This window comes from Oncorhynchus mykiss, chromosome 15 (assembly GCF_057628025.1).
Source record: "Oncorhynchus mykiss isolate SJ-2025 chromosome 15, ASM5762802v1, whole genome shotgun sequence".
NCBI classification, from domain to species: Eukaryota; Metazoa; Chordata; class Actinopteri; order Salmoniformes; family Salmonidae; genus Oncorhynchus; species Oncorhynchus mykiss.
The window spans coordinates 32,242,436-32,264,827 of NC_143036.1; the positions used below are offsets into that span (position 1 = coordinate 32,242,436).

The 22,392-nt window shown below is 45.1% G+C and overlaps 1 protein-coding gene across 1 annotated transcript in view; it reads right to left on the reverse strand.

Annotated features, from left to right (window-relative positions):
• fars2 (phenylalanyl-tRNA synthetase 2, mitochondrial) overlaps positions 1-20,037 on the reverse strand; it is a 119,771-nt gene extending 99,734 nt beyond the window's left edge. The window contains 8 exon segments of the mRNA XM_090199015.1: positions 7,353-7,468; positions 7,881-7,931; positions 7,934-8,006; positions 8,639-8,761; positions 8,763-9,040; positions 9,043-9,092; positions 19,677-19,755; positions 19,875-20,037. Coding sequence (XP_090055141.1) covers positions 7,353-7,468; positions 7,881-7,931; positions 7,934-8,006; positions 8,639-8,761; positions 8,763-9,040; positions 9,043-9,092; positions 19,677-19,755; positions 19,875-20,037 — 933 coding nt within the window.
• Positions 20,038-22,392: the final 2,355 nt, after the last annotated feature.

Here is a 22,392-nt window from a genome sequence, read left to right on the forward strand (position 1 = left end):
GTGCTAAGGGTGGGTGTTGCTATGGTGACCAGTGAGCAGAGATAAGGTGGGGCTTTACCTAGCATAGACTTATAGATGACCTGGAGCCAGTGGATTTGGCGACGAATATGTAGTGAGGGCGATCCAACGAGAGCGTCCAGGTCGCTGTGGTGGGTAGTGTATGGGGCTTTGGTGATATAACAGATGGCACTGTGATAGACTGCATCCAGTTTGCTGAGTAGAATGTTGGAGGCTATTTTGTAAATGACATCGCCAAAGTCAAGGATCGGTAGGATAGTCAGTTTTACGAGGGTATGTTTGGCAGTATGAGTGAAGGAGGCTTTGTTGCAAAATAGGAAGCCGATTCTAGATTTAATTTTGGATTGGAGATACATAATGTGAGTCTGGAAGGAGAGTTTACGGTCTAACCAGACACCTAGGTATTTGTAGTTTTCCACATATTCTAAGTCAGAACCGTCCAGAGTAGTGATGCTAGTCAGGCGGGAGGGTGCGGGCAGCAATCGGTTGAAGAGCATGCACTTTACTTGCATGCTCTTACTTGCACTTAAAAGCAGTTGGAGGCCTCGGAAGGAGTGTTGTATGGCATTGAAGCTTGTTTGGTTTATATTTTTGTTCAGTGTATTGTCATCATCTCCTCATTATTCATGAGCCGATCTGCTATCTGTATAATCATCAACTCGATTTTGACAAATATAGGAGGTATTCGTCATTCGTTGAAGGAGGTTATCTAGCAAGCTTAGGGAACTTTAGTCACTTGACTTTTTGTAATTTGACTAATATTACACAGTTTGTATGAGTCGGCAATTCTATATTCTGGGTGCGCTCTGTGCATCCTGAGCGCACTCTGTTTTGAGACAGCCCACTGCTGAGGAACATGATAATGCTTGGAATTCATGAACAGGCTGTTTCGCAATTCACAACAATGTAATTGGTGATCAATGATACTTACTCTATTATTACTAAATCTACATTTAATTTGCTCTGAAATGGTTTTAAGCGCTTTAAAATGGGCACTTGCGGTATTTCTCGGGACTCTTAGGATAAATATAACTATTCCCGGTATCGAAACTGGAAAATATGAATCCCATTCTGATAGCACCTTTTTTTTACCAGATGTAAACAGGAAGTGAAGCTCTTGAGTGCTTCCTTTATGAAAAAATGCAGTTTTCAGTGGATACAAGAAGATGGTATGTGTACACCTATCTGTTAGAGCACATTAAGACACAACAGTTATCTTTTTACAGCTAGGACTGCTATTTCTTGTTCCGGGAATCCCGCTTAACAGACGGTTTAAAGCCTGCTTGACAGACTTGGTAACTTTAGCTAGCAAGCTAAGCTGCTAGCCATCAAGCTAACGAAGATAGCTGATTGGATGGAGGCCTCCCCATTCAGAGGAAGAGCTGAATGCTTCCTGCGTTGTAGGAGTTGTGTTCACTATGCCTCTTTTCTGGGACACTGTGGGCCGACCAGATTTTCAACAACTGCCTACTTGCGGAGGACTATAGGATACAGCTGTGTAGCCAAAGCAAGCAAATTTCCGCATTGCACTTCCACCATCTCTACACTTCTAATACGGTGAGAGAATCACAGCCCTGTCACCATTCTTTGACTGACTGGCCTGTGCTTCACAGTCTCCTCCGAATGTGGAAAATTGAACAGGACCGACGCTTCTAGAGGACTTAGCGCATGCCCCAGTCTCCGATCACTCTATCCAGCAATGTAATCCCATCATCCATCGTAAGCCTAATGGAAGGCAGTGGTCAATGGTGAACATGGCTTCTTTGGCTTTAGGAAGCCCAATCCAGACATAAAACATCTTCACCCCCTTGGGCTCGGAGGTTGCAGTGCCATCGGCCTCTACCCCGTTTCCAACCCAGGGTGATCCTGGGTTGGACCGTGAGGGTGCGAAACCCCGCCCCCGTCAGCCACAATGGATTATATGGCTGGCTCGGGTCTATCGGGTCTCACCTCCCAACGGTCCTCGAGGGGACTACTATAAACCCCTCTAGGCGGAAAAATAACCGTCCTTCACAGCCATTTCACCAACTGTCATCATTGGCAGCTCTATGATGAGAAATCTTGTGCTATCCTTGAGCACGAGTACAGGAAATTACAAGGCTGCTTCCTACCGTTCTATGACAGCTGCTGTGTCCTGATGTTATCGTAGTTCATGTGGGGTCAAAACGGCATTAGGAGGGCTAGCTCAGAACTGCTGAAATGGGATTTTAAAGAACTGATTCTAGCTCTGAAAGACTCCAAACAACAGCAAATTATTTCAGGCCCTGTGCTGTAGCTGGGACGCGGCTGCAAAAGATTCAGCAAGCTTCTGGCATTACACATCTGACCTCCGACCTTGAATATGTGGACATCTATAAGTACCTAGGTGTCTGGCTAGACTGCAAACTCTCCTTCCTGACTCATATCTAACATCTCCAATCGAAAATCAAATCTAGAATCGGCTTTCTATTCCGCAACAAAGCCTCCTTCACTCACACCGCCAAACTTACCCTAGTAAAACTGACTATCCTACCGATCCTCGACTTTGGCGATGTCATCTACAAAATTGCTTCCAACACTCTACTCAGCAAACTGGATGCAGTTTATCACAGTGCCATCCGTTTTGTCACTAAAGCACCTTATACCACCCACCACTGCAACTTGTATGCTCTAGTCGGCTGGCCCTCGCTACATATTCATCGCCAGACCCACTGGCTCCAGGTCATCTACAAGTCCATGCTAGGTAAAGCTCCGCCTTAGCTCAGTTCACTGGTCACGATGGCAACACCCATCCGTAGCACGCGCTCCAGCAGGTGTATCTCACTGATCATCCCTAAAGCCAACACCTCATTCGGCCGCCTTTCGTTCCAGTTCTCTGCTGCCTGTGACTGGAACGAATTGCAAAAATCGCTGAAGTTGGAGACTTTTATCTCCCTCACCAACTTCAAACATCTGCTATCTGAGCAGTTAACCGATCGCTGCTGCTGTACATAGTCTATCGGTAAATAGCCCACCCATTTTTACCTACCTCATCCCCATACTGTTTTTATTTATTTACTTTTCTGCTCTTTTGCACACCAATATCTCTACCTGTACCTGTACATGACCATCTGATCATTTATCACTCCAATGTTATTAACCTGCAAAATTGTAATTATTCGCCTACCTCCTCATGCCTTTTGCACACAATGTATATAGACTCCCCTTTTTTTTCTACTGTGTTATTGACTTGTTAATTGTTTACTTACTCCATGTGTAACTTTGTGTTGTCTGTTCACACTGCTATGCTTTATCTTGGCCAGGTCGGAGTTGCAAATGAGAACTTGTTCTCAACTAGCCTACCTGGTTAAATAAAGGTGAAATAAAATAAATAAAAATAAATATATAAAAAAAATAAAGGATTACTGTAGCTCTGTTGGCATAACTTTTATAGATAACTTTGACACCTTTTCGGAAACGGAAGATGCTCTACAGCAATGACGGAGTCCACCCAAATAATTTTGTTGCCTGGCCAGGAGAGACAATTACTCATTAGTGACCCAAGACCCGCTCAGATAATCCCTACCATTGTGTAGCTGAGTTGTTGTGGTGCTGCTGCTAATGTACAATGTCCCAGGGGTGTTGGAAGTCATAATGTAACAGTGGAGGCTGCTGAGGGGAGGATGACTGCATCACCACTTGTCTTAGTGAGAGGGATTGACATGTTGGAAGTACCAAGCTGTCTGTTAAAGCGACTAGTGCACAGCTCAGACACCCATGCATACCCCACAAGACATGCCACCAGGGGTCTCGTCACAGTTTCCAAGTCCAAAATAGACTCTGGCAGCAGCTAATGGGAAGCAATAATAAATACAAACACAAATAAAACAAGGAATATTAAACATTATATAGTATTAATCACACCAGCAACACACTCACCTATTACGATTGACCAATTTCCAAAGTTAACATAAAAAATGAGGGGTTCAACCATAGCCGCGGGAAGTAGGGGGCTGCATCAGATGACCTGGCCTCCACAATCACCCGAATTCAACCCAATTGAGACGGTTTGGGATGAGTAGGACCGAAGAGTGAAGGAAAAGCAGCCAACAAGTGCTCAGCATATGTGGGAACTCCTTCAAGACTGTTGGAAAAGCATTCCCGGTGAAGCTGGTTGAGAGAATGCCAAGAGTGTGCAAAGCTGTCATTAAGGCAAAGGGTGGCTACTTTGATGAATCTCAAATATAAAATATATTTTGATTTGTTTAACACTTTTTTGGTTACTACATGATTCCATATGTGTTATTTTAAAGTTTTGATGTCTTCACTATTATTCTACAATGTAGAAAATAGTAGAAATAAAGAAAAACCCTTGAATGAGTAGGTGTGTCCAAACTTTTGACTAGTACTGTATATATACCAAAAAAAGAGCTACTAGTCCTGTATTAGCAGACCAATATTTGCCCGTTGGCGAAAAATCGCAGCACCCCCAAACTACATCCCGCGGGTTCAACATGAGTTCTTCAAAGATAGAAGTATTGCTCACAGAGTAGCATTGCTTTTTATGAATCATAACAAACAGAAAATGGCATGACAAATGTTTTATACAACAATTTAACCCCAGTAGCAGTGTCATAAAGACAAAAGGCTTTTTGCACAGACCCTCCTACGTTAAATTGAGAGATGAAGTATAAATAGTATTGCAAGGGACGTCTCTTTTGTTAAAAAAAAAAAAAAAAAAGGAGAGAGACTCTCACATTGCCCTGACAAAAAGCTATGTTTAAGGAGGCACCATGTCAGAAATGGGTTTGGATGCACGCATCACTGATTTTACAGTGCATCCGGCTAAATTGTACCGAAAGTTGCTCCAGTTGAGTTGCTCCAAAATGAAAATGGGGGGGGCGGGAGAGCGAGAGAGAGCGAGAGAGATTTGTAAAAGAGGGAGAGAAATAAAGAAAGGGAAAGCGAGAGAGAGAAAACAAAATGTGGAACAAATGCTTTCCTTTCTCCTTTTTTTTTTGGGGGGGGGGGGGGGGGGGGTTAACAAAACAGAGTGTCTTTGTTGGGATGAGGTCAGGGGTGTTCAATTATTGACTCCCTCAAAATGCCAGAGAGCACAGTCGGCGGTAGGTTCCAAAATAAGCCAGATGATGACTGCACCAACAAGTGTACACACTTCCAAACTCCGGGCCCATCAACTAAGGCCTGCTGGAAGAAGCACTCAGCACTCAGGGAGAGCAATGTCGTCGACGCACAATATTGGAATGGAGCCGTTAGTTTTGTAGCATCCAACACACAATATTGGAATGGAGCCGTTAGTTTTGTAGCATCCAACACAAAATATTGGAATGGAGCCATTAGTTTTGTAGCATCCAACACACAATATTGGAATGGAGCCGTTAGTTTTGTAGCATCCAACACACAATCTTGGAATGGAGCCTTATGTTTTAGAATCTGATGCACAAGATTGGAATGGAGTTGTTTGTTTTGGACCATTCAACGGTGTGCTCCAGCATAGCTCATAATAGAACAATAAGACGGCTTAATTAAAACCACACAACAGGGTTAAACCTGCCAGTGTTCTCGCATTAAACTCAGGGACGTCTCACATAGAGTAGCATTGCTCACAGAGTAGAATTACTTTTCCCGAATCATAACAAACAGAAAACTGACCTTTCCAATCGAAATCTATCTGATGCATGTTTTTTTTTTCAAATTTTTTTTTTTGTACACACAACGTCTCTGGTTTTGACGCAGCGTCAGCACTTTCCATCTACTCTGCCATACTCCATCATTTTTTATTGTCTTTCTGAGAACTTTCCCGGGCTTTGGAATGGTATCTTAGAAGTTTGGGCTTCTGAGACAATATAAGTCTAAACAGTATCTAAACAGTTTTCCCTATAATGTGAAACGTCTTTTGCCTCACACTATAGGGCCGACCCAAAGCATACCGTTCTTGCCCATATATTTTCTTTTCACATTGTCCTTTACATCATGGTTCCAGCAACTATTGTGGAGGCGTAACCAGGCCAGCCCAATACAGCTTGGCTGGGCTCAGTTTGGCTCTACAATGTGAATTAGGCACTTGTGGAACAGTGTCACGAGCAGGCAGAGCCTGAGCCAATTGGACAAAACTGTTCAATCAATATGTCTGGAGGTGAAAGGCTAGGAGCTGAGTGTTGAGAGGGTTTTTCCACTGTAGTGCAGAGCTGGAATCAGGAGATCTCCAAACATATTCCCTCTTCTTTAATGCCTTTAGTAACAGTCTAGGGATGGAAGGCTCGCTGGCTGCAAGCTACTGCTGAAGCGTGAGGGGGTCATTCAAGGTCCTCTCCCCCTGGAAACAAGCCTCTGTCTGGGCCGCTGAACCAGACCCCGTCCCCTGGGGCCCCAGAGAGTGTCTCCGTCCACACACTCCCCAAACAAGAATCGCACCACCCCCAGGCTCACCTTCACCCCTCAGTTGCACAACACTGCCATCTGCTGGTGGAGGCAGGAAGTGTGACTGCACTGCAGCAGGGTCGAAGACGGAGGAGAAAGGTTCGACCCCAACGACCTCAGCCACAACAGCCTTCGTTGTGTGGGAAGAGAGCAAACACTATAGCTAAACAGGAGTCATGTTGTTTTGGCGTCCATTTCATGTATTATTGATTTCTAGACAAGTGGGATGTTTATTGAGGCATGTCAGCACACAGCTTTGTTCAAGGGCAAAACCGCGAGAGCTATCTCTTTAGTACCGCAGAGCCAAATCTGTAAAGAGTAATCTGTTGTTTTGGTTGTTTGTGTGTGTGTGTGTGTGTGTGTGTGTGTGTGTGTGTATGTGCACGCGCAAGAGTATTTTTTAAAGCATGTGTGTAAGAGTGTGTGCATGCGTACGTGCGTGTGTGAGAGAGAAAGAGTAAGTGTATGCAAGACCTACAGTACGAGTTTATGTTTGTGTATACAGTACGGGCATGTGTGTTTGCAAGCGTGTATGAGTGTATGTCTGTGTGTATGCGTTCGTGTGCGAGTATTTGCACATATGGGGGTGCTTATATTTGTCCTGTTTCACACATGTACAAGTGTGTAACCTGTACAAGTGTGAGGTGTGAAATGGAAATGTGTTTATTGCATATCCCACTCCCCTGAGACACCCTTGGAGAGTGAGGTCACGGCCAGGGATCAGCCATTATTGACGGTAACCCTGGGTCAAGTGCCTTTCTCAAGGGCAGTTCGACAGATGTTTTACATAGTCGGCTGGTTGGCAGGGGATTCGAACTAGCAAACTTTCAGTTACTGGCCCAAAGCTCTGACCGCTAGGTTACTTGCGGCCCAATGTGCATGAGTGTGTGCATTTGTCTGTGTATATTTGCATGTGTGTCAACAGCCATGCTCACCAGCTCCATCACCCCACAGTCCAACACCTCCAGCCAGTCATCCTGGAAATGCACCTCTATCTCAAAGGAGGGATGTGTGAATGGGAACTAACACTCCACCCAGCGGATCTCCAGCTCTGGCACAGAAAAGAGAGATGAGAAGGACGAAGGGAGATGGAGGAGAGGAAAGGACGGGTTGAGACAAAGGGCGAGGGACTGATCCCAAAATTATCAAAAGGTTACATTTCCCTGTATCCTTTCCTTCAAGAGACCAATGACCTAAGAGGACTATGGGCCTGTTAAAATAATTTTAAATGTATCCTTCCCTCCTCCCATGAAGTAATCATTGCTCTAAAAGGACAGTATAATCCATAAGAGTTAATCTAGCAAGCTTTCACCAATGCAGTCATGCCAGACCATTTCAAGGAAGGGAAGAAGTATTGGAACAGAACCTTGGTAGGTGAACGCTACATGGAGAATTATGTTGACTACCATGGGGTATCAATATTGTGGGTACGTGGGCATCCATGAACTTGAAACGTTGTTTACCTTCTCCAAACAGGTGTCTGACCATACGGTCAAGGGTTTGTTTCAGGTCTCCTGCTTCTGAGGGGTCTGGCTCACCCCGCTCTCGAAGAGAGACTGGTCCTCTCCGCTCAAAACCTTGGCAAGCAGCTGAAAAACATGCACACACACACATATTTCAGAGACAACTCTTCAAAACAACACTGCTGCTAATGCTGTTAATATGGCTGATGATTGGACTTCATGTAGAATGCATTATTGTATGTGTATCTAAGTTTACTTCTCAATGTCTTTGCAGTACTCAGCAAAGCATATGCAATCGATAAAACTGTAGTGCTCCCTGTTGTGTAACAATGGGATACTGTATTCATCCTACATTGTGAGTCCAACTCTTTGGCCTTGTTGTGACCCTACACAGAAGGCCGTGACTTTGTGGTCTGGAGGAGAAGCTAATCAATAAAACTGTAGCGACTCAAGGCAGTGTTATGTTTAGTTTAAATGTTCCCGTACCTTAACTCCACCAGCATTTGTTTTGATTTCAAAAGCTTTATGGGGACATGATACTGAAGTTCCCTAGTTCTCTTTTACTACAACCCTATACCCTTTTCACCTGAACCAAGCTGTCCTCTTGCTACGATTTTTCTTCTTCTTTCTTCTTCTTCACATTGTCCTTTTCAGCAGGGTTCCAGAAACTATGGTGGATGCACAACCAGGTCAACTCAGTGCAGATTGGTTTGCCTTGGCTTGGTTCGGCTCATTAGTGTGAAAAGCCCAATACTGACCTGGTGGTTAGAGAAGAGGCGCACGCCCAACATCTGATGGAACACGGGGTAGTGGCTGGCGTCAATCTCGTCCCTCGGTTACACTTCGCCCGCCAGCAGGAAGCGGTCCAGTCCCGAGCACACCCAGCTCCCTCTGGTGGGCCGAGATGTGAGCGTGCAGCATGGTGCCCCGGTTGAGGTAGTAGCTGACGCCTCGCTTCCGGCGGGAGTGGTCGGCCCGGATGAGCAGGCTGTCGAAATTCTGCTCCGTCGTCACCAGGTTGTCGTGGACCGAGTACAGCGGGTTTCCCTAGCGCATGATGCAGGCACGGTAGAAGTGGGCTTTGATTTGCTCTATGATGAGCCAGAGAGGATGGTGGGCTTGGTTGTGCAGGTTGCGGCCCACCTTGGCCAGGATCTTGTGGTCACGTTGGTGAAGTCGTCACAAGTGTAGGAATGGATTTTCTTTACTTTACTTTGGGCACGTCATTCAGGCGGAAATTGGGGAAAAAGGACCCTAGCCCTAAGAAGCTTTAGAGGGCCCAAAAATAATGGGAGATCATGTAAAGCTGGACTGAATGTCTTCATATTGGATTGAGCTGGACTGAATGTCTTCATGTTGGATTGAGCTCTACTGAATGTCTTCATGTTGGACTGGATGGTGCTCAAATGAACTTCTATGCCCTTCTTGATTAAATAATATCTCTGTGAGGTTACATGAGGCAAATAAATTAACTGATGAACACTCCGGCAAGAGGCTAGATGTTTCTGCAGGGCAGACACTATGAGCTCATCTAAAATCGGATACATACCCGTGCGTGTCCCATTTACATTTATGAGCACAGCTATAATACTGGACGGCGGGCAAAAGCAGCGATTCATTTAAGAACGACTTCATTCAATCAACCCTGTGTCTCTCTCTTCCTCTTTTTCTTTCTCTCACTCTTCTTACAGCTGTAAGCATTTTTCCAGGCAGGTTTGCTTCAGTGGAGAAGACCGCATTGGAGCACCTGGGAGAATTGAGCTGTATGTATTAGGGACTAACCGTAGCGCTCTATCGGCTGCGCTCAAATATTTGCCCTTTCCCAGCAATTTTTCATGAGCTGAGAGGAGGGGATCTGAGTTTCTTCCACCACGGTCCTCTCACTTTCTCTTGCTGGCACGCAATGGTGAAATAGACACACGCGCACGCACATACACACCGACACTAGGGACACACACACACGCACTGAGAGACTAAGGACAAAGGATGTTGCATTGCAGGGGCATTGCAGCAAAGTGGATTATGGTTCTTGATCTGGAAAGCTTTTGCCAGATCTAAATCGTAGGCTGTACAAAGTGTGGCCCTCATGAGCATAACTCACTAGCTGTATGCACGAGACACACACACACGCACACCAATCCTCACAAACATTTATTTTATTATCCTTAAGGGGACCAAACAACTGAAAATCCTATTTTCCCTAACCTAAACTCCAAAACCCTAAAACGAAACCTAGCCCTAACTCCTAACCCTAAACCCAACCCTAACACTAACACTAACCCCAGTGGGAGGTGCCGGGAGGGGGGTGACCTGGGGGCCTCTGAGGTAATAGAAAAAAAAGTTGAATACACCGGTTTTGCGTGCTGGCATAGAGCAGTGGAGTAGAGGTGCTTGCATACATGGGCCTTTTATAAATGCATTTCATGCAAATGTAGATTATTTTAGATGACTGGAGACTTTAGCAGAATCTTTTTTAATATCTCACAAATGAACGAAATGGCTCCTTTGACACTGACAAACTGAGATCAATAAAAACAACCTTTTCTTGAACCCATCAATAGCATAGACCTAGGTGTGTGGAGACTCACATATTGTATAACAAAAACAAATAATAATATGCTATTGATCCGCTGTGGCTAAATTATAGGCCTACTCCTGGTGTAGTATTCTGAAAGATTGAATTTCTTTCTGAACAGACAGGAGTAATTCTATAACTTTGGTAAATGTATTTCAATTTATCAGGGTTACCGCGGCAATGAAGTGCAACGCTGGAGAGGTGAGAGTTGTAGGGACATGTCGATCAGAGCAGAGAGGGAAAGTGAATCTTATTCTAGTTCTGTGAGAGATACAGGTGCGCTTCTTTCTCTCACCACAGCAATGGCCATGTGTTGGCCTACACAGGCTACAATGTCGCGCAAAACTTTAACCTAGGCCGGGCCCAACAAGAATCAATTCTTGGAATATCAGGCACGTTTTCACATTACGTGTTTTAATGGGCAAGAGAATTACCGAGGCAGTGGCGACCGGTCATTCAATTTTGAGCCCCACATTTTTGGCAAAATAAATGTTATTTAGGCATTAATACATGTCACGTATCAGTTAGCAAACGATGTAAAAAAATATATATATATATATACACAGTGGGGCAAAAAAGTACTTAGTCATCCACCAATTGTGCAAGTTCTCCCACTTTAAAAGATGAGAGAGGCCTGTCATTTTCATCATATGTACACTTCAACTATGACAGACAAAATTAGAAAAAAAATCCAGAAAATCACATTGTAGGATTTTTTATGAATTTATTTGCAAATTATGGTGCGTATCGGTGCTCATCGGCCATAAACATTACACAACAAGTTGGAAATCACAAATTCAACAATGAGTGGTTTGGAAGGAATCAGTGACAGTGGCTAACTGTAAGCATTGCAAAGCAATCACTAGCCTGCTATTCAGTGGAGTAGCTGTGTGGTCCCAAATCTGGGATTAAGGGGCTTTTTTCCAAGTTTAAAATTATAAACATTCAACATTGGCCATGCTGTCAATGAAACATGATTTTTGCCGCACTCAAAACAACTGTTAACTCGTCACCTGCTTCTGACTGTACCCCTACATAGCAGAGAGAGAGAGAGAGAGAGAGAAAGAGAGAGAGAGAGAGAGAGAGAGAGAGAGAGAGAGAGAGAGAGAGAGAGAGAGAGAGAGAGAGAGAGAGAGAGAGAGAGAGAGAGAGAGAGAGAAAGTCCTGCATAATTCATGGTGAGGGACACCACTTGATTCACAGCACATCTCGCTACAGAGCTTTGAATAAGACCTGAGGTAATGTCACCTGAAATAGCTGCCTTTGAGTCACAGATAACCTGGCAGATCGAGCCGGGACCTCTCATTGCAATAATGAATGAAAGGGACTTTGTTGCTGCTTGTAGTGTACTGTATGTCAGTGCGCTTGCCTAACGTACTGTGACATTCTCTGTCTGGCAGACCATGGACACAGACCAACACAAATGACACACTCCCATAGCTAAGGTGATAACTATTACCCAACCAAGGTCTTCGTTGGGCATGGGTGTGAGACTACTCCAGGTCCCAAGACGGTTGATTGTCACCACACAATGGATACTAGCAATGACACGCCTGCTCATATCTGCTACACTTGTCAGTGAGGATCACGTGTAATAGGAGACACATTTCTATTACAGACATGCAATTAGTCACGTTTGGGAGAACCGGATGCCGGTGCTACTTCCAGGATCTAAAAGCATTTGAATCCTGACGGGCCGTATTTCAAACAAAATAAATGAACATTGAATGTTTTGTTTCTCCACTTGATCTCAAACTTGTTTGATCTAAGCGCAAAGTCATTTACTAAATGCTTGATTTATGAAGGCATTGAGCGGATACTAGAATAGGTGTAAGAGCCAATAGGGTGTGTGCGCGTGCGCGCGCACGTGTATGTACACTGTGTACAAAACATTAAGAACACCTGCTCTTTCCATGACTTAGACTGACCAGATTAATCCAGGTGAAAGCTATGATCCCTTTTGATGTCACTAGTTAAATCCCCTTTAATCAGTGTAGATGAAGGGGAGGAGACAGGTTAAAGAAGGATTGAGATATGAGATTGTGTGTTTGTGCCCTTCAGATTTTGAATGGGCAAGACAAAAAATGTAAGTGCCTTTGAACGGGGTATGGTAGCAGGTGCCAGGTGCACCGGTTTGTGTCAAGAACTGCAACACTGTTGGGTTTTCCACGCTCAACAGTTTCCCTTGTGTATCAAGAATGGTCCACCACGCCAAGGACATCCAGCCAACTTGACATAACTGTGGGAAACATGGGCCAGCATCCCTGTGGAACGCTTTTGACACCTTCTAGAGACCCCCCCAAAAATGAGGTTGTTCTGAGGGGGAAAAAAAGGGGGGGGTGCAACTCAATTTCAGAAGGTGTTCCTAATGTTTGATATACTCAGACGCGCTGCAAGTCCCGCCTCTCCCATCTCCTCATTTGTTTTTAGGAGTATATACCCACATTGGGTGACTGAAAGATGAACTGAGGTCCACACTCTAGTCGGTGGTGGTAATGCACCTTAAAGGTGGTTGCCAACAGCCATATAAAGTCCAATGAAGAAGAAGAAGCTTGAAAGAGGAGATTACTAGAAACAAACTCGGTTTACCCTTTTATCTGTGGATTAATTAGAGGACCTTGTGCATTTCAGGTAAAATAACAACCCAATGTTTAAATCCCAGGACAAATTAGCTAGCAACAGCAAGCTAGCTAGCTAAATTGCCATAAATGTTGAATGCTTTTCGACCTGTCCCCAAATTAATATAGTTGATATTTCAACCTGCGTGTCCTGATCGCATCTGGTGTGGGTGGACAAAATCAACATTGTGGTCAGCATTTGAGCGTGCTTGCGTTGAGGGTGGGTGTGTGTCAGGTTGGTAGGCGGAATTGTGCAGAGGTGGCAGCAGCTGATTGTTTTGCAGTCAGCTATTCATCTCCTTGAGCCCTAAATGAGGAGGCAGATTGGGCTAAATCAATATGCACTGTCCACACCAGCTACAACAGCTAAATGCCTGCTCCAGTACCAACACTTACATAGATACACTACCTAGCTCGCGTTAGCGAGCTAACCAGGGCCGGACTAACGCATTTCAGGCCCGGGTAACCTAAATCCAGTGGGCCCCCCAACCCAAACAAGTCCTTCAGCACTCTTAAAGGTAAACAAAGTGAAGAGGTAGTAGGAGGTGTCTACACACTCCACAGTTCAGTGTGTGTGTGGGAGCTGTAAAGGGTAAAAGGTCACAAATATAAATGGGCATGATGGTCTATTACTTCACTCCCAACAGCTAACCCCCCAAAGCCGCAACACCCACTCTTTCTCCACGGGCTGAAACGCCATCTCTTTCCCACTGCAGCTTGCCCTTTCCCCTCCTAACCCCGCTCCGTGTACTTGTCCCCTTTTCTAGATCACTAGCGACTGCACACTTACTCAGTTAGCAACACCATAGAAATAGAAATCCTAGTAGGGACATTCCGATTAAAGCGATTCTATGTGCACCTATCTCTATTCAAACAGTCGCTTGCACAAGCCGCCCATAATATGACAGCACCGTTAAGAGACTAGCACTTGATCTAATTGGTGGGAAAGTCTTCGTCGTGGAACAACTCTGTAGGAGAGGAGTCTCACGTGGGGAAACACTGTGGCGCTCAAAGCCCTTCTACTCCACTTGGCAGAAGGAGCCACTGTTGCAGTCCCTTTATTGATGTCTTGGCTTAGAGAGGCGAGCAGCGCTTTGCCACATCATCGCAGCGGGTGGTGATCGCAATCTCGCTCTCCATACGTCTGCCGTGAAAAACAACTGTCGGGCAGACTCATTCAAGCAGCCACTACCAGTCACCTGAGAATTAGGATGCGATCAACGGAGGTGGTATTGATGATGACTGTGATGACAAGAGTGATGATGCCCAAGGTAATGATGATTAAGGTGGTGGTGATGGTGATGATGGCAACGGTGATGATGATGATGACAACGACAGTGGTTATGATGAATATGTGATGACAAAGCTGACAATGATCATGAGTAGGACACCAGACAATCCCTATGTTCAGTTGGGGGCTTAGGGAGATTCCGCCAACACATATTCAGTCTAAACCTAATCATGATATCCGTGATGACGTCAAAGAGCAGTAGAAATACCAGTAGCAATGTCAGCGATGCAGGAGAAGCCATGAAGAGGATAAATGAGGAGGGTGTTCAGATGACGGGATGACCCAATTTGGACAAGTCACGTCTTCTGAGCCAGCCTGCTTGTGGGGAGACTCCGCTTCACAAGAACATATCATCTCCTTGATGGCAGAGAGTCTGACGTAATCGATCATCTTTTCATCAGGCATCAAATGATATGACAGGGAGGGAGCGAAAATTCAATCTGTAGAGATGAGAGAACAGAATAAAAGGATAGACGAGGACATAACAGGTAAAGAAGGAAGTGAGAGAGACAGTCTCTGAAAGTTGGACGACAGAGTGAAGAAATAAAAAGGACAGGAGAAAAGAGGGCATCATCTGAAATGGAAATGATTTTCTACAAAGAGAGAGGGGGATGCAGGACGAGAACAACAGAGAAGCAGTGAAAGAGGGAACAGAGAAAGTCAGAGACAGTAACAGAGAGAGGGAAGAAAAATAGAGAATAAGGAAGTGGAGACACTGAGCGATACAAAGAGGGAGAGAATAAAAGAGGAAGAAAAATCACTCACAGTGGGAAGGTACAGAGAGAAATGGTGCGAGAGAGGAGGGGGAGATAGATTTGGTATTTACCGGATGGCTGCACGCTCTCGTTTACTCCCCGGCGTGCCCCGCCTCATTGAGCCACGGTAAGGCGTGTGGGTGCACGCGGATGCGGCTCACGGCTGTCGTTGGGCCCAGGAGAGCAACTGTAATTGATGGCGAGAATTACACCGGCCTTTCCCGTGGATGTCTGCTCAATGAGCAAGGCCCTGCCGAGGGGCCCAGTGGAGTCATATTTCACACCGGTTCTCAGGCCCCGACAGCTACGTGGCTGCTGAAGCACAACCACCAGCGAGGAACCAAATGGTGTGAAAGTAGTGGCAAAGCATACCACTACAATGACAACTGGAGAAGGACGCTGATAAGATACAGGTAACTTCTGAGATAAAGGGAACAACAACAGAAAAGTGTCTTCATAGGGCGTTGGGCCACCACGAACCCCCAGAACACGAGCCACCAGAATAGCGTCAGTGTGCCTTGGCATAGATTCTACACGTTTCTGGAACTCTATTGGGATATGACTGTTAAACCACACTAGTAGTAAAAAATAGACATATTTCTACCGAGACGTGCTTTTAAATGGATAGTGCAAGACTGTCAATTAAGCCCTTTTTCTACTTACCCATAGTCAGATTAATTAATGGATACCATTTTTATGTCTCTGCATTTAGTTTGAAGGAATTTGCTAATTAGTGTCAGCGCATTTGCTAACTAGCGTGCATAGACATGGAAAATATATCCATTCGTTCACCTGACTCTGGGTAAATAGAAAAAGATCAGAGTGACAAGTTTTAATGTATATTTGTTGCTAACAGAACGAGCAGTGGGGCGAATGAGCCAAGAGCATAAGGGCATCGTTTGCTCCTCATCATCGGCGTACAGAGCAATGGCGAACATTTGTTGTCAACATAATTACATTTTCATGCATTTTTGGGTAGAATGTCTTAAAAAAAAAAAAGGCATTCTACTATCGGACACATTTGGCAAATGGGGCTTGTGGTTTGTGTTCAGAATGTCCTAGTGCAGTTACTGGTCGATCTTCAAGGCATTCATAGTCGATCGCCAAAAACTTCTGTAGAAAAGCCAACATTGCGGTAGGTGCACTTGATTTAGAAGCCATGTGCACCAGGTAAGCAAAGTGCTCTCATTTTGAACCATTTCATTGTTTGAAAAGACAAACTCTGCCAACCCGGTGGATCGGGAGATCAGTGGTTAAATCCAGTTTGCCTCCTGCGCTGGCCAATCGGAAAGCTCAATTCACTGTGCCTAATACCACCATGACCGCAGAGAGACTGTCAAAGAATACAGCAATGAGCTGCTGTTTGTATGAGTGAGTTCACGTTGAAGTTTTTAATTCAGCACTATTACATAACATAAAATGTGCTTTCTCCGTACTTCCACTCGCACTGCAGTTGCAATGAACGAGTAGCCAAGTGCATCGATAGCGTTTTTATTATCATTAGCAGCTCATCGGGTCTATTTTAATATCAAGGAATATTTCACTTTCTCTGGTCATAGGACCAACATGAATTTGTGCATGAGGCAGATGGTGTCCTCTCTCCCTGGTCAGTCTCACCGGAGGGAAGGAAGGAGAGGGTCCGCCTCTCACGGTCTCTGCTGCTCTCTCCCTCCTGCCGCTGAGACTAATGCTGTGTTCAAAACAACTGTGAACTCGTAAACCTCCGACTTCCGTGCGTTCAAAACAACTGGGAACAAGATCCGACCGGTGAAAAACAGTTTTGAACGGTCATCCGGCTCAGAATTCCAAGTAGGAAACTGAGGCGTCTTTCTAGAGCTCAGACTTTCTGACCTGAAGATCACTGACGTCATGATTTGCCCTAGTTTTTTCTCTCTCGATTTCCCAGTTGTCTTGAAAGCGGCATGACCATCAGGTGTATGTACCATCAGCAGTCAAATCAAAAACGAATGATCTAAATTTATGCGCCGCAGTGCCTCGCAAGTGCCCAAACCTCATCAGTACAGAAATGTTTTTATTAGGTTAATGTAAAAAATGTTAAGTCATGTTTCAAAAACCATCTGAGCGGTAGATCTCAGGTTGCTTTTTGACTGCGAAAGTGATCTTGACTCGGAAAACCGACCACTGTCCTAGTGGGAGCATGGTGGGAGCATGGTATCATTTCTAGGGCTAGAAGTTCTAGATGCTACAAAGCCTAAATAAGTCTTATTCTTTGCTGATACACAATCAGGCCGCAGTTTACAAGTTGGTTGTGTTCTTTGTTTAAGGTTGTGGTCTTCCACCTGTCCTGTGACTCCTGTCCACACTGGTAGACGAGTGCAACTCATTCACACTGGTAGAGGAGTACTTGATGCACTCGACAGAGGAACAGGACAGCAGCCAAAGGCTACTCCTCTGCTCCCTGTGTTCTATTTTAGGCTGACCAGGCTGGCATGGTCGCTGAGCCATACGCTTGTTTCCATGGCCGCTTGGCTAACGTACACACCTCTCCTATCCCTGAGCACTACAGGCCAACTCTGAACCAACTCACCCAGACTTAGTGAGTGGCTTGGCACGGACCTGTGTCAGAGACCTGCCGGAAAGTAAAACAGGAAGAGCTACCATAGGTCCAGGAGACACAAATAGGACTTGGTAACACTTTATTTTTACAGTTTAAGATGGTACTTACATAATATTAACTAAGAAACGAGCCTGTGTGTTAACACTGGGCGCCAAGAGACTGCTAAAAGACTTCAACACAACTGGAAACTAAAGAGGACTTTCCGGTGTATTGCGATTCTCACGATTCTATATATGTATGTGCCATTCGATACTGCGATTTTATTGCAATTTGATGTTCCAAACATATTGCTCACTATACTGTGGGTCTGAGAGGGGCCGAGAGACAAGAGAGAGCCAATGCTAAAAAAAAATGTTTTTTGGGGGGGGTGGACAATCACGGAAATAAAAGTGCTTTGGAGTCAAAGTATCGATATAACATCGTCCGAAATAATATTGTGATGTGTAACTGCGTCATTATGTTTGTATTGAGGTGAATTCACGACTAACCTTGGCCCACCTCACCGCTGTATGCAGTCTCTTGGCGCCCAGTGTTTATAGAAACGTTATTTATGCAAGTAGGCCTACAACTCTGTTGTGTTGGTGTTTTTCAGGTTTGCCCTTGCAATAATTACTTCATCAGATAAGAATTGATTGATCAACAATGGTATTTGGGGCTATGCTGAGCGGAGGAGAAACACCCGAACCTCTAGAAATGGAACCATAATCCAGCTACTCAAGCATCCCCGGCCCTGCCACGAACATATATCAAATCAACAAACTAGATCAGAAACAACAGAGATCAATGCCACATTTCACCAAATTCCACCAAATTCAACGTGGTAAACAATTCAAACGCAGGAGACTTCCTGGTGCCTCGTAGTATGTGGAGGTTGGATTTCACCCCATACAACTGTTATTCGGGGGACAGTGACTGAGTATACAACATTTTAAGAATCCCTGCTCTTTACATGATATAGACTGACCAGGTGAATCCAGGTGAAAGCTACTGATCCCTGGTTGATGTCACTTGTTAAATACACTTCAAATCTGTGTAAATGAAGGGGGAGGAGACAGGTTAAAGAATTACTTTTAAGCTTCGGGACAATTGAGACATGGATTGTGTGAGTGTGCCATTCAGAGAGTCAATGGACAAGACAAAACATTTAAGTGCCTTTTAATGGGGTATAGTAGTAGGTGCCAGGCGCACGCATTTCTGTCAAGAACTGCAGTGCTGCTGGGGTTTTTCACACACTCAACAGTTTCCCGTGTGTATCAAGAATGGTCCACCACCCAAAGGACATCCAGTTAACAACTTGACACGATTGTGGGGAGCATTGGAGTAAACATGGGCCAGCATCCCTATGCCCCGACGAATTGAGGCTGTTGTGAGGGAAAAGGGGGGGGGGGGGGATCAACTCAATATTAGAAATGTGTTCCTAATGTTTGGTATACTCCGTTTAAATCAGCCTCTGCAGTCCGGGTGTAAACCATGTTGTTGTTATTTGGGGTGGCAAACCGTGGCATCATGCCATCTTCTGAGAGACATGACAGGAATTAGTAAGAGATAAAAAGCCACCCAAGGTCAATGAGGTAATAACTTGGCAACTCGGCCATGGCACCGAACGACATGCGTCAACACCCTGCTGCCAGTCGAAGTTGCTGACGTTGAAAGAGACATTATGTGTTCAATATTTTACAGGAAATATTACAAAACAAGTAACACATGACTCGATCAAGGGATTCAATGATGGCAAGGTGAGGTACAGTTGCATATGTTCTTCATACCAGTATTTCCCTTACCTTAGCCTCAACCAGACAGCACCCTTTCTCACCTGGTGCTGTTGCCACTACTATATTATTTTGATTTCAAGTAAAACTCAGAAATAACAGGGAAGCACTGCTTCTTCGCACCTCAGATGGTGTGTGGGTCGAGAGGGTTAGGCCTAAGCGGCTTCAGGAAAGCAGGAGAAAACTGCCCTGTGGTCAACGCCCCCTCACCGCACGCACAGGGATGTGGATGAGCGGATGAGCTGGCCATGGATACAGGAAGCCGTGAGGCGAGGAGCCCTCATGGCGTCTGCGGAGAGGTCACATCTGGGCACTATGCCAGTAACAGGTGGTGCCCACTCCTCCCTCCCTCTCTCTCGCCCTCTCTCTCTCTCTCCCCCCCCCACCCCCCATAGGCAGGCCCTGTACCACCAGCCAGGGAGGGGCAGCTCCACTCCGATCTCTCGCCCACGCACCCATGGATGGCGTTTCTCCTGCCACGGCCAGAACACTGCTTCCTGCGAAGCCTGTGACTCTTCCTGTTTACCTTGTTAGCCTGCTGGTGTTTCACATAGTGCTCAGAACTGACCATGTGGCCTTCTACTCGGCTCGTAAAAAAAAAAAAAAAACTGCATCTACAGTAACAGTAAGCTCAATGTCATTTGTTCTCTCTATGACCTTTAACGCAGAGAGAACAAAACAACTTTTGACTTACGATATTCGATTAAACTTGCAATGCCAGGGATACAAATGCAATAAAGAGTTTTTTTTTCCTCCCTTGCAGAAGCACCGCACACAGCAATTATCTGAGGCCAGAGTGGGAGTTGTGGGTCGAAGACAGCACAAACAAGGTAAAGTTTTATGGGGGGCTGAGAAATGTGCGAGGCTGCACTCTTCACTCATCACTCCCACCCCATATATTCAATTTGTTTCTCCTCACAACATGTCACAACCCCACACCATCAAAGTCAGGCACTACCCCACTGGCCCTTGGAGGCCAAACACATTCTATTTGCCGTGGCTCTATTTGTCCATTTTCCAACTTCATAGCACAACTTCCATCGTCGGATGCAATAACGCTAACATAACGTTAATACAAAACCATCCTCCGGTATGCAACTTACTACACACTTTCTACTTGTGGCGAAACGTTCAGGTGTGGCTCATCTTGTCACTGTGCTATCGAGCATCTCTAAGTGACTGGCATTGGATACAGAGTCATGGTGAGGCCATGTTGCTCTAAGGGGACATGGTGTACTGTAGTTGGAATAGAGTCTACATTTCCCTGGGACATGTCATTGTGAGAGGAAATAAACTGGATTTCTTCCCTGAGACTGCGGGCTTGTTCGACAGCGCAGGCGACTGCCAACTGACTGATCTACAAAGAACCCGTGCATCATAAATAACTACTCCTTATTATTTGTAGATCAGTCAGTCAGTCACAATTTAGCCAAAATACATTACTGTTTTGATCCTCTCAAACACGGCCACTATCTCAGGGTTGACAGGGGCAAACGCAACTCGATTCCTCCTGCGACAAATGTAAAAAGGGCTGATTCAATACGCGGCAGGCAGCTCTCCTTTTGAGAAGTCATTAAAGACTCCGGCAGGAGTCGGCAGGGTTTGTGTGTCGTCTGCTGTTTTTAGAGCATTCAGAGATTCTCAGCTCACTCAACTATGTCACGTACAAGATCAAAGTGTCAGAGTGTTGGTCCTGAGGGTCCTTTATCAGGATTTAAAGTCTAAATAAAAACACACGCGTGAGACACAGCACCTGAGCATTTGTTCTTGAATGGAAGTTATGGATTCAGGTGACATTCTACTCTTAAGGGATATTGAGGAATCAATTCAATCAAGCGCTCATTGCAGTATTTATGCAGTAGCATTATAACAGAATTATTCCTTTGGTGAAATACAAACATGGAATTATTTTAGGTAGGGAAGGTGTCTAAGTGAGTGTTAGTGTTGGTACAGCATTACAAAAAAAACGTATATAGGAAGCTACTAAGCAAACACACCTGTTGTGCCATCTTTGAACTACACAGAAGGGTTGGATAAGAGGTATGGACTGAGAGGGAACACTAAAATAGCAGAAACAGTGAGGGAGTTGCAGACCACCTTGTGTTGTTGGAAGTGGTGTGGGCGTACTAATACTAGCAGGGACAGGGCAGGTGCTCAAGGAGGCGGGTGATGGGAGGAGATGAGGTGCACGCATGCACACGCTCGCACGCCGGCACACACACACTTCATTTCACTGACACCACTGTATCTGATTGCTGTCACTGAAAGGTTATTGCACACTGACCACCAGTAACAAACTGCACTGCTTTCTGTCCGGAAATGGATGGTAAGGGGAATCGAAAGAGTGTAACACGACCATTGTAAAGCAAGTTGATATTACATAGTTCTGGGCTTGCCCCACAGGGAGATACGATATCCAGCTGAACCAGTGCCAAGGGGTCTGATTGGCATTGGCGCCCTCCAAAGAATACAACAGCGCCTGAACACATCCATCATTGGATCCCTAGTCTCTCTCTCTCTCTCTCTCTCTCTCAAGCTACTGTCATGCAGATGTTATGTGCACAACTCCAAACCAATTTTGGAGTTTGTCTGTTCACGAGAACCCATCTATCAAGGATCATGCTTGGGCTTTTTGTTATTCGTTTACTCATTTGGTCTCCTGCAACCTGGGAGAACATGATTGCATTGCATGTGGAACATATTGATTGCTTTCTAACAGAGAAATAGTGAACAATTCTCTGCAGCCTCGACCCAGCGACCGCTCAGCCCACATATCAACTCCTAACTACCGCCCTTGAGAACTTTTTGTGTGAAAGCCCCACAGGACACTACAAAGGGAGCCCACACAGCACAGGGATGTATTCTTACATCGCCTTAGATTTTTTAATCAAAGTTTGAGCAAAGCCGCGGTTATCCGATGGTTTCT